The sequence below is a fragment of the Neophocaena asiaeorientalis genome, unplaced genomic scaffold, assembly GCF_003031525.2.
Source record: "Neophocaena asiaeorientalis asiaeorientalis breed wild unplaced genomic scaffold, Neophocaena_asiaeorientalis_V1.1 scaffold230, whole genome shotgun sequence".
NCBI classification, from domain to species: domain Eukaryota; kingdom Metazoa; phylum Chordata; class Mammalia; order Artiodactyla; family Phocoenidae; genus Neophocaena; species Neophocaena asiaeorientalis.
The window spans coordinates 732,398-746,334 of NW_020175186.1; the positions used below are offsets into that span (position 1 = coordinate 732,398).

General features: G+C 38.4%; 2 protein-coding genes across 8 annotated transcripts in view; one reads left to right on the plus strand and one right to left on the minus strand.

The window, feature by feature from the left end:
* UEVLD (UEV and lactate/malate dehyrogenase domains) overlaps positions 1–13,937 on the minus strand; it is a 47,532-nt gene that overhangs the window by 4,736 nt on the left and 28,859 nt on the right. For 4 of the 7 annotated variants that reach the window (XM_024764712.1, XM_024764715.1, XM_024764717.1 and 1 more), the window contains 3 exons: positions 11,190–11,360; positions 9,982–10,155; positions 896–959 (listed from right to left, as the gene is read on the minus strand). In XM_024764712.1, coding sequence (XP_024620480.1) covers positions 896–959; positions 9,982–10,155; positions 11,190–11,360 — 409 coding nt within the window. Of the gene's footprint in view, positions 1–895; positions 960–3,893; positions 4,171–9,981; positions 10,156–11,189; positions 11,361–13,937 lie in introns of those variants that run through there. The other 3 variants (XM_024764714.1, XM_024764716.1, XM_024764718.1) reach the window with 3 other exon arrangements.
* LOC112412926 (transcription initiation factor TFIID subunit 13-like) lies at positions 4,166–7,620 on the plus strand. The gene is made up of 2 exons (XM_024764719.1): positions 4,166–6,526; positions 6,700–7,620. The coding sequence occupies exons 1-2, from the start codon at positions 6,421–6,423 to the stop codon at positions 6,966–6,968; spliced, it is 375 nt and encodes a 124-aa protein (XP_024620487.1). The 5' UTR covers positions 4,166–6,420; the 3' UTR covers positions 6,969–7,620.

A 13,937-nucleotide genomic window follows, 5' to 3' on the forward strand; every position in this document is an offset into this window, starting at 1 on the left:
TGCTGTATACCAGAAACTAACACAACATTGTAAATCAACCATATTTCAATAAAAAAATAAATAAAGATAAAGTTTTATGAGAGCATACATTCATTTTGTAACTAATTAAAAGTGATACAAATTAAACAAACATGTTTGAATTCTTTCCTTTTAAAAGCTATAAATGCAGGATTATATAGAGAAGCAGATTAGAATGGATTATACAACATACTACTCTTCTCGATAAGAGAATATTCTTTCTAGTTGTTATATTCTAAAATCCATAAACTGCAGGTTTAAAAAGCTAAAAATCGCCACTTGGAATTCAGGAAAGGATGTTATTATGTGACAGTAAAACAACAAATGGCATGAAAATATACAGAATGTAGAGTCCACCCTATCGGGTCCAGACCCCAGGAAGGCCTCTAAATAAACACAAAAGATACGAGGATCTGTGCATTATACTTTGTTTTTGCCTGAATTTATAATGTGGGTTATCCATTCATATTAGACTAATTTCCAAATGTATTTATGTGTAATTAATAAATACATATTGATTTTTAAGTGGTATGGACAAATTCTCTTCTACATTTAAGAAAATATCCAATACCCTCAGATATAGGATCCTACATCCTAAATATAGGAGCAGTAAATCACTGCCTACAAATAAGGAAACTATTCTACCCTCTAAAGAGTCAACCGTATATCTAAATATTAAGCTTGCAGAGCACTCTTAGATCTACTTTGAGATAAGAAATCAAAAAATAGAAAACATTGTTCTCATGTACTTTGGTTTTGTCCATACTAGTAAGTTTTGTTTGCAGAAGCCCAGTAAGTACATGCTGTGCAAACAGCTGTTACATTAGCTATGAAGTATATGGTTTTTAGTTGGATAAATGCAAAACTACACTATTACCTGTTGGAGAGCTGCACCTGAGAGTTATGCCTTGTTACGTCCTCTTGGCCACCCCATGTGGGCACTAAAAATTAAATGAAAAACTGATTATATTTCATCAATAACTCTCTTAGGATTAAGATGTGATAAAATGATCATCTGCAGTTAAGGGTACCTGTATTAAACTTTTGTTTTTTTCTTTTTGCGGTACGTGGGCCTCTCACTGTTGTGGCCTCTCCCATTGCGGAGCACAGGCTCCGGACGCGCAGGCTCAGCGGCCATGGCTCACGGGCCTAGTCGCTCCGCGGCATGTGGGATCTTCCCGGACTGGGGCACGAACCCCTGTCCCCTGCATCGGCAGGCAGACTCTCAACCACTGCGCCACAAGGGAAACCCTAAACTTTAAGGAAACGTTTTCCCCCCTTCTAGCTAGAGTTACATTTTTCCACTGGTGGCACTAAATGTGCTGTACTGATTGCCTGGGGTGAGAAAGACTTTGAGCTGTAGTTCCCCCAAAACATGATCCCCAAAGTCTACTTGCAGCCCCTTACCTGTTCTCTCTCAACAACACTGGGCCATTTTACTGTCCAAGTAGAAAGCTTTCTTTTCTCAGCAGGCAATGCATAACAGGCTCCCATGTGCTGCAAGCACCTGGCATTTGCTCCACTGGGAACCATACATACATACATACACACCACGTGGCTTGCAAGATCTTAGCTCTGGCCAGGGATTGAACCCAGGCATGACAGTGAAAGCGCCAAGTCCTAACCACTGGACTGCCAGGGAATTCCCATGAGTCTTCTAAACTGCATTCAAGATTAGGCCAGTTAGTGATGTGTCAGCAACAAAGGACAGCTTCCCCTCCTCAAACTGATTATAAGCTTCCAGGGGGCAGGGATCATGTGTTTTTTTGTGTGTATCCTCCAACACAGATTCTTTACCACAGTAAAGAATGCACAGGATAGGCTTCCTTAGTGTCACAGTGGTTAAGAATCCGCCTGCCGATGCAGGGGACACAGGTTCGTGCCCTGGCCCAGGAATATCCCACATGCCACAGAGTAACTAAGCCCATGCGCCACAACTACTAAGCCTGCGCTCTAGAGCCTGCAAGCCACAACTACTAGAAGAGTAGCCCCCACTCGCCGCAACTAGAGAAAGCCTGCACGCAGCAATGAAGACTGCAACGAAAAATAATTATTTATTTATAAAAAATAATAAAATAAATAATTTTATTAATAAATAATAAAAATAATAAATTTATTTTAAAAAGGGCTGTGTTGGAGATAGTATGAGCTGACCTTGCACATAATCCATAATTTTTTAAGGTATTTTTATTTATTTATATATTTTTAATTGTTTTCTTTTTTTTTTTTTGCTGTGTTGGGTCTTGGTTGCTGTGCACGGGCTTTCTCTAGTTGCGGTGAGTGGGGGCTACTCTTTGTTGCAGTGCTCGGGCATCTTCTAGCAGTGGCTTCTCTTGTTGCGGAGCACAGGCCCTAGAGCACACGGGCTTTAGTATTTGTGGCACGTGGGCTCAGTACTTGTGGCTCAAGGGCTCTAGAGCGCAGGCTCAGTAGTTGTGGCGCACTTAACCACTGTGCTACCAGGGAAGTCCACAATCCATAATTATATTAAACAAAGAGGAAAACATAGTTGCAACAGTTAAGTTGAAAAACATCGAAAAGTTTTAAAAGTTTTTATGTTAAGTTAAAAAAGAAGCAAAACCAAAAATTGTTACATGAAAAATATAAATACATGTGGACAAATTAAGGGGTTTTAAAAAATGTTTCACTTGAATGGAAGGGCTACACATGAATTATTTTCTAAAACAAAATTTTGGCACATTATTAGTACATTCACAATACAGAGAAAATTGCAGAGAAATGTCTGCTAAATGAAACACAGCATTCACAGACCTTGGAAAGATAAATAAAAAGGGCAAGGTAGGTATAAGAAAAGACAAAAGACACAAAGAAGTCTGGAATTTAATTATGAGTATTACTGCCATTATATATTACACACATAATCACGTTTTATCTTTCCTCTGAGTTTGGACTTATAAGAGCCATGAGAAAACAATGTTTGGAGAGAGAGAGAAAGCTTCACTATGTTCAAATTTGCTTCTGACACAGTCATTAGGATTTTCAGTTAAGTTTAGATGGACTGAATTATTTCATTTTTTTGTTCATTTACTGCCCAACCCTTCACACTTCCTAAATGTATATTTATCCTAGTTTAAGAATCCCTTTCAAATAATGCAACTAATCAATCCTAATCTTTCTGGTTCTACTCCTTAAAATCAGTAATCCCCTGACCCCAAAAATTTTAATAAAAAATGACCATGTGATCTCTCTTTTCCATTACATATAACACCTATCCTTTAGGTAAGATTGATGCCCAAAGCAGATGATCTAACACTCTGTTTTGAGGTCCAGCCCTTGGGTTTCTAAAACACCATTTGAAGGAGTTATCTGCAGTTTACATATGATTTCAATATCACAGCTAAAAATAGAAGCTCCAAAGCACATGTTCTACTGACTAATTTGGTGGGGCATTGTATGAATGACCTTTGGATACAACAAGATGGTATCAGGATCATTCATTAATTTCAAAACATATTTACTGAGGCTGTTCCAAGCTAAAGGAGTTTACAGTCTGTTGGGGTGAAGAGACAAGTAAATATGCAATTATAACACAGTGTGATAGTGGTTATAATAGAGGCATAAACTTACTTAACCTGGAGAATTAGGGAAGGCTTCCTGGGAGAGGTGGCACTCAAGCCCAGTCTTTTTAATAAATTTATTTATTTATTTATTTTTGGCTGCACCGTTGTTATGCGCAGGCTTTCTCTAGTTGCGGCGAGCAGGGGCTACTCTTTGTTGCAGTGCACCGGCTTCTCATTGCGGTGTCTTTCCTTGTTGCGGAGCACGGGCTCTAGGCACGGGGGCTTCAGTAGCTGGGGCACGCGGGCTCAGTAGCTGTGGCTCATGGGCTCTAGAGTGCAGGCTCAGCAGTTGTGGTGCATGGACTTAGCTGCTCCGCGGCATGTGGGATCTTCCCGGACCAGGGCTCGAACCCGTGTCCCCTGCACTGGCAGGCAGATTCTTAACCACTGTGCCACCAGGGAAGCCCTCAAGCCCAGTCTTGAAGGGTAAGCAGGACTTAGCCAAATTAATGAATGTTCAGGGAAAGGAAGCATCAGGTGCAAAGGCAAGGTGGCATGAGAGTGCATGAACCCTTCGGGAAGCTGCAAGTTGATCATCTGACTAGCATAAAATGCTTGTCAGAAGATGAGGCTGAGGAAGGAAGCACGAAACAAATCCTAAAGGGTCTTATATGTCGTGTAATTCCTCCTCCAGGCTGTAACTGTCATTTGTCTCTGAAATACTTAAATAATTTCACTTACATATCTGCTATTCTTATAACTCTGTTTCTAAACCCTAATATTGCATTATTTCAAAGTGTAGTTTTCCATGTCCCTTTGCCAATTTTCTATTCATCACTATCTCGCTGTCTTGATCATTGTAGTAACAGCTACCATTTACTGAGTGTTTACTCTGTGCCAGGCACTGTACTAAATGCTTAAGATAAATTATCTAATTAAGTCACAGCAAGAAAAAGTACAGCTTTGGAGTCAGACCAGGGTTCAAATTGCAGTTCTGCCCTTACTAAATGTGTAAACCTTGGACAAATTGTTAACCTCACTGAATCTTAAGCTTCCTCACATATTGATTTGGAAAACTACCACCTCCTTCATGGAGTGTTTTTAAATTTTAAATGAGATATGCAAAGCATTTAATACTCAATAAAAAATAATTCTAATTTTGCTATTACTGTGGTGTCACCTATGCAAAGATACAACCAACTGGTGTCCATACATGAAACCAGCAGAGGGAGCCTCTAATCCATTTCTGGCTTCAAGACCAAGGTAATTATCGGTGGATAGAACTGTCTCTGAAACAAAGTAGAAGACAGGATAAAAAGTGATCTGATAGCAGTACCTAGAAGGGAGATAGGGAGATGGGTTGGGGAGTACATAGGTAGCTTCAATGGTATTTGTATTGTTCTTAATTGAGTATGGATTCATGAATGTCTGTTCTACTATGATGCTTTAAAACATACATATATGCTATACATATTCTTTTATATGTGTCAAATATTACATAATGTTATATTTAAGTGATCTCAATTCACATGCACCTACATCTCTCCATTTCTAGTTCCTACTTGAGAGCTCCCTTCCTTGCGCTTTTGTCTTACTTCCCTTGGACCTCTCTTATTGCAAGTCAACACTGCCTTTTATTATAGTCGTTTCCTATATTAGACTCCAAGCTGCCTAAAGACAGGGTCAGGTTCTTATTCATTTATCTAGCTCCAAGAGCAGTCAGCACAGTACCTTAGGTTTATTTATCAAGTCACACCATCCTTTATTTTCTCTTTACAATTTGAGATATTAATATAACCATATTGTGAAATGTTCTTATTCATTCAAAAATTATAACTTATTAGGGGGACTGGTTAAATAAATTTTGGTACATCCAGTAGTTTAAAAGAATGAGCAAGATCTATATATGTTATTATGCAATCATTTCCAAGTCATATCAATAAGTAAAAGGGCAAGACGGAGAATGATGTATTATGTATATTTCATACATGTGCTTGTCCATACACAGAACATTTCTGCAAGGTTGCATGGCTTCTAGAGAGAGGGACTGGGTGTCTGGCATAGAAGGGAGACTTATTTTCACTACATATTTTTTTGTACTATTTAATCCTTTTACAATGTGAAAGTACGACTTTTTCAACTAAAAGAACAGCTTAATAATTTACTCTTTCAATAAGGAGAAGGTACACACACAAAATTCAAATTGGATCAGAATAAACAGCAGTTTAACAAAAGAATAAATATCTTGAGACAACATATGGTTAATTACCACATAGCTAGCAAGAGCTTTTAGCTCAGAGGAATGAAGGAATCACTGTGCAATGATGTGATCAAGAAAAGCTTCAAAGGGTAAGGTAAGGGAGACTTGACCTAGATCTTGAAGAATGAGATTTGAATATGCTGAGAGAGAAAGAGAAGGGATTATGGGAAAGGTAAATGCAATGGGCAAAGGTCCCTGTGGCTGAAGCAAAGCTGTGGGGTGGGGCCGAGATGCACAAGACCTGGGTTTTAGCCCCGCTTCGACCTAAAAAGCTACAGCTTCCTGGGGAGGTCACTTACCATCCCTGCATCCACTGCTGGCTCCCTACAACAAACTGTAATTGACGATCCCTTGGGTCGCTTCCAGCTCTCTAATATCATGACTCTCTCCATAATTGTAATTGGGGAGGAAGATTAAGACTGCATTTTGGGACTCCTTGAATGGCAAGCAAAAGAATTTAATAATTTGGTCAGAGGAAGCCTGTGAAAGTTTTTGAAAAGAGGAACGTGACTTAGGAACATTGAATTAATATGTGCAACATACTGCAAATACTGTAAGTTTTAGCTAATATCATTATTAATTTGGCATCATTTGGCGCCCTAGAGGTGGCTGGCTGCTGGGATGGCAGATGAAGAAGAAGACCCCACGTTTGAGGAAGAAAATGAAGAAACTGGAGGAGGTGCAGAAGGTGGACAGGGTAAAAGAAAGAGACTTTTTTCTAAAGAATGCCTCTCACTGTTGTGGCCTCTCCCGTTGTGGAGCGCAGGCTCCAGATGCGCGGGCTCAGCAGCCGTGGCTCGCAGGCCCAGCTGCTCCGCGGCATGTGGAGTCTTCCCGGACCGGGGAACGGGCCCGTGTCCCCTGCATCGGCGGGCGGACTCCCAACCACTGCGCCACCAGTACGGTGTATGATGTATGGGTTTGGGGATGACCAGAATCCTTATACTGAGTCAGTAGATATTCTTGAAGACCTGGTCATAGAGTTCATCACTGAAATGACTCACAAGGCAATGTCAATTGGAAGACAAGGTCGGGTACAAGTTGAAGATATCATCTTCTTGATTCGAAAGGACCCAAGAAAGTTTGCTAGAGTTAAAGACTTGCTTACTATGAATGAAGAATTGAAACGAGCTAGAAAAGCATTTGATGAAGCAAACTATGGATCTTGACACCTTTTGTACTTTCTGAAGCTTCATTATTTTCTGGGGAAACCATATTTAATAACTATATTTTCCACAGTAAGGTTCTGATATCTAGCCATGTGAATGAAAGATAGAGAGCCACAACGTTTTCAGTCTTTATTCATGTCTTCAATTTTAGAGTGATATTTGAGCCTTTAATTGCCTGCCGTTATATTACTTACTTTGAATTACTTATTAGATTTTAATGACCACATGTAAGTCAAAGTACCTTGCAAACCATTCAGTTCCTTCTGATTTTGTGCCACTGTAGGCTGTACTGTGGCTGTTTAATATGTGAAATCTAAATGGTACCTTTGATAGCTAAGACATGTGTTTCATGTTTCTAAAGTTTTTAGATTACAGTAGTCTAAGTTATTAAAAGATAGTGAACTGGTTTGTGCTTCTTTTAAGGAGAAAATGATAGAAAATACAGCCTTTTCTAAGAGTGTTTGTCTTAAGATAATTTGTTTTAATACTCTTTTCTTTAGATAACAAGTGATTTTTTTGATTTTAATTTTTTAGAGAAACTAAAAGTTTCCTATGATTGCTTCTGTGTTGGAAGACCTATTTGATTTAAAACCTTTGGGGCCGGGCTTCCCTGGTGGCGCAGTGGTTGGGGGTCCGCCTGCCGATGCGGGGGACGCGGGTTCGTGCCCCGGTCCGGGACGATCCCGCGTGCCGCGGAGTGGCTGGGTCCGTGGGCCATGGCCGCTGGGCCTGCGCGTCCGGAGCCTGTGCAAGAAACCACTTTTGTAGTTCAGCACATACAGGTTTTGTGTGTATTTAGCTTATTGTATTATTCTTGCACTTAGCTTAAAGTAAGGATTTTAAATTGCATTTGAGGGGATCATTGGATATTACTGTTTGTGAAACTGAATGTTTTGTGTGCTGCTTATAAACATTATCTATGAATCAGTACTTAGGAAAATTTTACTTTCTTAACCTATCAATATAAGGAATAAACTATGAAAAATTAAAAAGATTAAAAAAAAATTTGGCATCATTTACAGGGTAGACTAGAGGGAAAAGAGCACATTAACTGGGAGATCTGCAATAATCAGGCAAGCAGGAGATCAACATGGACCAGAATTCAAATGGTAGTAGTGAGTAAACTTGGGGGTCTTGAGCTTGTTTGAATCCCTAGACATTTGTTACTCTAATACATCTGCTCCAAGTTCTTATTTGCTCCCCTCTCCTGGTTCTATTGATTAGTGTTTAGTGTCAGGAAGCATTCTGAGCCTGAAAAGCTATTTCTGCTTGAATCACACTGTCAGGTTTTGTCAAGGTTTATTCTATAGCCTGACTCTTTCTAGCACTGAACTTTCTAGGTGGCCAGTGCAGATTTATACAGATTTAAAATCTTCCTCCAGTTCTTCAATTAAATCACTTCCTCACAGGCAGAGAAGTTCTTTTCTACATTGTGCTCTACCCTACAGCACCTACAGGCTGAATAGAGTAAGAGTAATATACTTTAAATGAGGAAGCAATGATTAATTTTCCCCAAATTACCTTTTTAGCATATTACCCGCATGCTCAAATACCTTTAATAGTTCCCCTCTGCCTGAGAATCACTTTCCAACTCTTTATCAGGTATTCAAGGATCTCCAAAATGTGACAGCAACCAAGTTTATCTGGTTGAAACTCTGCAACAACCAGTCTAGATATTTTTATCCCATGACCATGCCATACTTAAGTGTGTGCCTTTGCCTGTTTTCCCATTCCTGGAATGTCTGTCCCATTCTTTGCTATTTATTCAAATCCTATTCATTCTTCCAAAGTACAGTTCAATGATGGCCTACACAGAATTTTCTCCAGTCATTTCAACCCATGTTAAATGCTCACTCGTAAGTGTCTAAGCACTGTAAATCTAAAATATATTCATTTTGGCACTTAATCAAATAGTATCCGATACTTTCATTGTTAGCCAAAACATCTTGTAAATATTTTTCTTGTTGCTCTAAAATAATTTTTAAGTATGATGAAGGAAGAGACTGTGCTCTGTGCCTCTTTTGTATCACACTAACATCTTATATAGTAGTGAGAAGAGTAGACACTCATATACTTGTTTAAATGAATAAAAATGAACAAACTTAGGATAAAGCACTTTTATCACCTAACCAACCTGACTTTATAGCATGAGGGAAAAATAAAGAAAAAAGAGATTCTTGAATCAAATAGGGAAAGCATTCATTTGGGATAGGAAAAGGGGCTTTCAAATCCAGGGGACTGTATTTTTTTTTTTTTTTTTTTTACAGTACGCGGGCCTCCCACTGCCGTGGCCTCTCCCGTTGCGGAGCACAGGCTCCGGACGCGCAGGCTCAGCGGCCATGGCTCACGGGCCCAGCCGCTCCGCGGCATGTGGGATCTTCCCGGACCGGGGCACGAACCCGTGTCCCCTGCATCAGCAGGCGGACTCTCAACCACTGTGCCACCGGGGAAGCCCAGGGGGACTGTATTTTATGAATGCTTTCTGTGGTAGGGACAGAGCAGAGAGCAAGTAGCTGGTAAAAAAAAAAGGCCGTAAGGGTAAATAAAGAATGAAAATTCTGTTTAAAAAGGTGAGAAACAGACAGGAGGTATGTACCTAGGGAGAAAGTCTGAACTTAGGGAAAGGTAAGCAAGATTGTAGGATGGGAGAGTAAAGGAAAGAGTTCTGTATATGCTTTAGGGTTTATGTAAATGTTGCTCTCCAGAAAATTAAACTTTTAAATTGATCCTGGATGCTGAAATTCAAATACAAAATATAAAAAGATAAATAAAAATATATAACCTAAGGGGGTCTTGCCTTTTACTTACAGAAAAGTAAATACAATCAGAATGACATGTTTGCAAAGTATATTCACAATACAGGGCCTGTCACACAAAAGGCACTCAAATGTGGAAAGAAAGCCAATTAAGCACCACAATTCTGGAGTCCCCAGAACTGTGCATATTATGCATATCATGGCCTCTGGTGATGTAGGTTATCAATATACATAACTAATAAACATGTATTTCTTACCTTTGTCTTCTCCCTGCTCACCAATAACCCATACTTCTCTTCCTGAAGTCTGTGCCTTCAAAACATTTGTAATAATATATTGTAATCTCTGTGAATCCAGATTGCAACCAATTCCAATCACTCGATTTGCAGGAAATGCACTCAGTTTCCACGTCACATAGGTCATGATTTCCACTAAATATTACATACAAGGTGAAAATATAAATATTTTTAAAAATGTACTTCTAGTTCCTAAACAAAATATTTATTATTTTAATAAGTATATTAAAACTTGTATATACTCTTCTTAGGTCCTAAATGCACTATGAAGCATAACATAGTTTAAAATTTATTATATATTATGTAAATTTAATATATTTTAATTTTAATTAATAATTAAAAACAACTAACCAGGTTTCAGCATGATCTTACATAACTTTGCTGTTAAATATAAATTTTTAAGAAAGGAAAACAGTAATTTCCAGAGCAGTTAAGCGAGAAAGATGAAAACTGGGTACAGAAAATCAGAAAATTTTTTTCATTGATCAAGTTCTCTTTTATATCTAGCTTAAGCTGAATTTCTATCTTTAAATTAAAATACTGATTCATATACCACCACCATGCTATACAGCATTATCAACAAAAATACAACTATTTTTTTCTTATGTGACAAAACGATGTCAGGAATTAAACCAACATCCCTCAATCAACTGCTATAGGAGAACAAGTGAAATTCATATCATACTCCTATATTGGGAACATTAAAAAAAATCTGTTCACCAATTTGAGTCCAGTACCACCTAATTCTTTGAAAAAAATTTCTCAAATCATTTGAGAAACAATTTAAAATACAAAATGTTAAAAATGCACTCTGGTGTGCTCACTAACATTTTATGACACTTCAGAGTTAACAAAGGATCCTTCCTATAAGCTACTGCATCTCTTGGGCGTTTAATCATTTTCTCACTGAGAAAGGCATGGCTAATGACCTGGAACATATTAATAGTAATATTATATAAAAAACTGTAAGTTGTAACCTTCTAGTTAATGACAGTCAGAAGAAGTAACTGGTTGACAGGATATGGAAAATACTGCATTGTTCATCATAAGAGCAATTTGACTGAATGCTCTGGCTGTCCCTTTATAACCTTGTTTTATGACTTTTATCAGAAATGGCAATTCTACTGATACACTGGACCACCAAATTTATTTAAAATAAAGTCTTGTACCTGGTTGAGATGCAACGAGCAGGATGCCATGTGGACTATAATGTCCCAGAGCTGCAACAAAGGCTCTGAACATATCCACATTTCTCTGTACCACGTCGAGGTAGGACTGAGAACTACCCAGAGAGTTGACTGTGAAGATCACCACCTTGGAATGAGTAGAGGCAGACAAATCTAATGAATAAAAAGAAACAGTCTGAGCTCAAGATAAAGGTTTTAACCAAGTTCTTGTTCATGATAATCAGGTTCTTCTTTTCTACAATTAGACAGCTTTTAGCACAATTGCCTCTAGATCAATCCTGTGTCCATAGGAAGGATACAAAGTGCTGAGGTTTGCCTCCAGAAAGAGGATTAAAAGCAAGAGTGTATCCCAGGGCAGGAAAGAGCAAAAAAGATAAAATAAATTACAGAATCCAGACTCCACAAACAGGGAATTAGGTTTCTATGTAATTCACAATTTTCTTAGAAAAAACAAATAATATGCTATAGGCAGAATGCACCTATAATCAATTACATCACTGATTTTTTTTTTTTAAGCTCTAGGTCCATCCATGTTGCTGCAAATGGCATTATTTCATTCTTTTTATGGCTGAGTAATATTCCATTTTTTATATATACCGCATCTTTTAAAAAAAATTTTTATTGTAGTATAGTTGCTTTACATGTTGTGTTAGTTTCTATGGTACAACAAAGTGAATCAGCTATACACATAATTATATCCCCTCTTTTTTGGATTTCCTTCCTATTTAGGTCACCATAAAGCATTGAGCAGAGTTCCTTGTGCTATACAGTAGGTTCTTATTAGTTATCTATTTCATACATAGTATCAATAGTGTATATATGTCAATCCCAATCTCCCAACTCATCCCACCCCCCCTTCCCCCTTGGTATCCATACGTTTGTTCTCATCACTGATTTTTAAACTGGGAGTTTAGGAGTCCTAGACCTCCTTGAAAGTGACTAAGAGGCCATGTAGGAATGGGAATAAGCAGAAAGAAGGCTGGCAGGCACAGCATAGTGTTGTTTGTATCTGTTTTATTTATTAAGGATTCTACTCCAAAGAGGAAAAAAATTATTTGAAACTCTTTAAATCAAGATAAAACATCTTGGCTCATTTTTTTACTGACTTTTCCTTACACTGAAGCCCAGTGTCTTGGTTTTAGGTTCTTCTAATGGGGCTCACATGTAAGCAACTGTTATGACTTAGGAAAAGCTGTTCTCCAGAATTCATGTCTCTGATCCTCAAGCATACTTATGCTATTTTACAACTACATTACCCTCTATTACACAGTGTGTTTTACAGAAGTACATGCCAAAACAGTGGCCAGAATTATAAGTATCAGAAACAACAGAAAAATAATAAAGTAACTAGGGTGATATCAGTTCAGTCAACATGTGTAAATGATTATTAGCATCTCAGCAAGACAATGAGTAGATTCCAGGGTTTATAGTCTTAATTAAGCCTATAAGGCCATTTTCCTAAACAAGTTGCAGAATGAAACCCTTGTGTAAGGTGTCCACTGGGAAATGCATTATCCAATTTTAATTCATAATCTGACACAGCTGTGGGGGTAGAGCCAAAAACTGAAGTCCTGCATCTTAATTATGATTCTTCATGAGTCCTCTTAAGTAAATAATGCCTATGTTCTAGTGTTCAGAATAGATACCTGGTAATGAGTCAAAATCTCAGCATTGGAAGACATTAGAACTGAAAGGGATACAGTTAATACTTCCATGCCACTTCTATGTGCCAGGTACTGTTCTAAGACCTTGACCTGTATTTACTCATTTAATGTAATCCACAACACACTGTGGGGCAATATCATTCCCATTTTACAGATGAGGAATCTGAGGCACAGAGAAGTTAAGTAACCTGCTCAAAGTCATAGAGCTAGTAAGTAGCAGAGCCAGAATTCAAGCCCAGGCAGACTGGCTTCAGAGTGCTGTTCAACACTATGCTATATTTAGGAACTTAGTCCTATACCCTCATAAAGTTGAGGAAATTGATATCTGGAAGGATTAGGTAGCTTGTCCATACTACTGTATTAAATACCAGTGAACAGTTGAATTTATGACCCTACAGTTTGGCCCCAACCTATCTTGCCAGGATCATATTTCCTTTCTTTTCCTTCTTTAGCTTCCTGTACTTTGAATGATGAAATGCCCTCACCCTCAAGGTTGACTTATAAGTAAACAGAGTAGTAGCTGTCTAATATGATTTCAGAAGTGCAAGAAAGCCTTCCTACTCTAAAGCCTTTTAATCTCTCCATAGGCCTGGGGTGGACACAGGCTTCTGTAAGTTCATAAAGCACCTCAGGTGATTCTCACACAAGGGATCAATCCATAACCCATGTTTTAAGAACCACTGGCTATTGAGAAAATTTTACTTTGCTCCATATGTCAAAAACAGCTTTTTTTGTTTGTTTTTGGCCATGCCACGCAGCATGTGAGATCCTAGTTCCCTGACCAGGGATCCAACCCATGCTCCCTGCAGTGGAAGCCTGGAGCCCTAACTACTGGACCGCCGGGGAACTCCCAACAACAACTTATTTTTTAATTTGCAACTATTGAACACTTTTTTCTTGAGGCACACACATACACATACTCATACATCCAAATATCTATGCTTGTATATGCAGAGACTATTTCTGGAGTGAATCATAAGAAATTGGTAACAAACATGTTTGAAACTCCTGCTTACTAACTGTGTGACCAAAGCCACAATCTCTCTCAGCCATCTATAAAATAAAG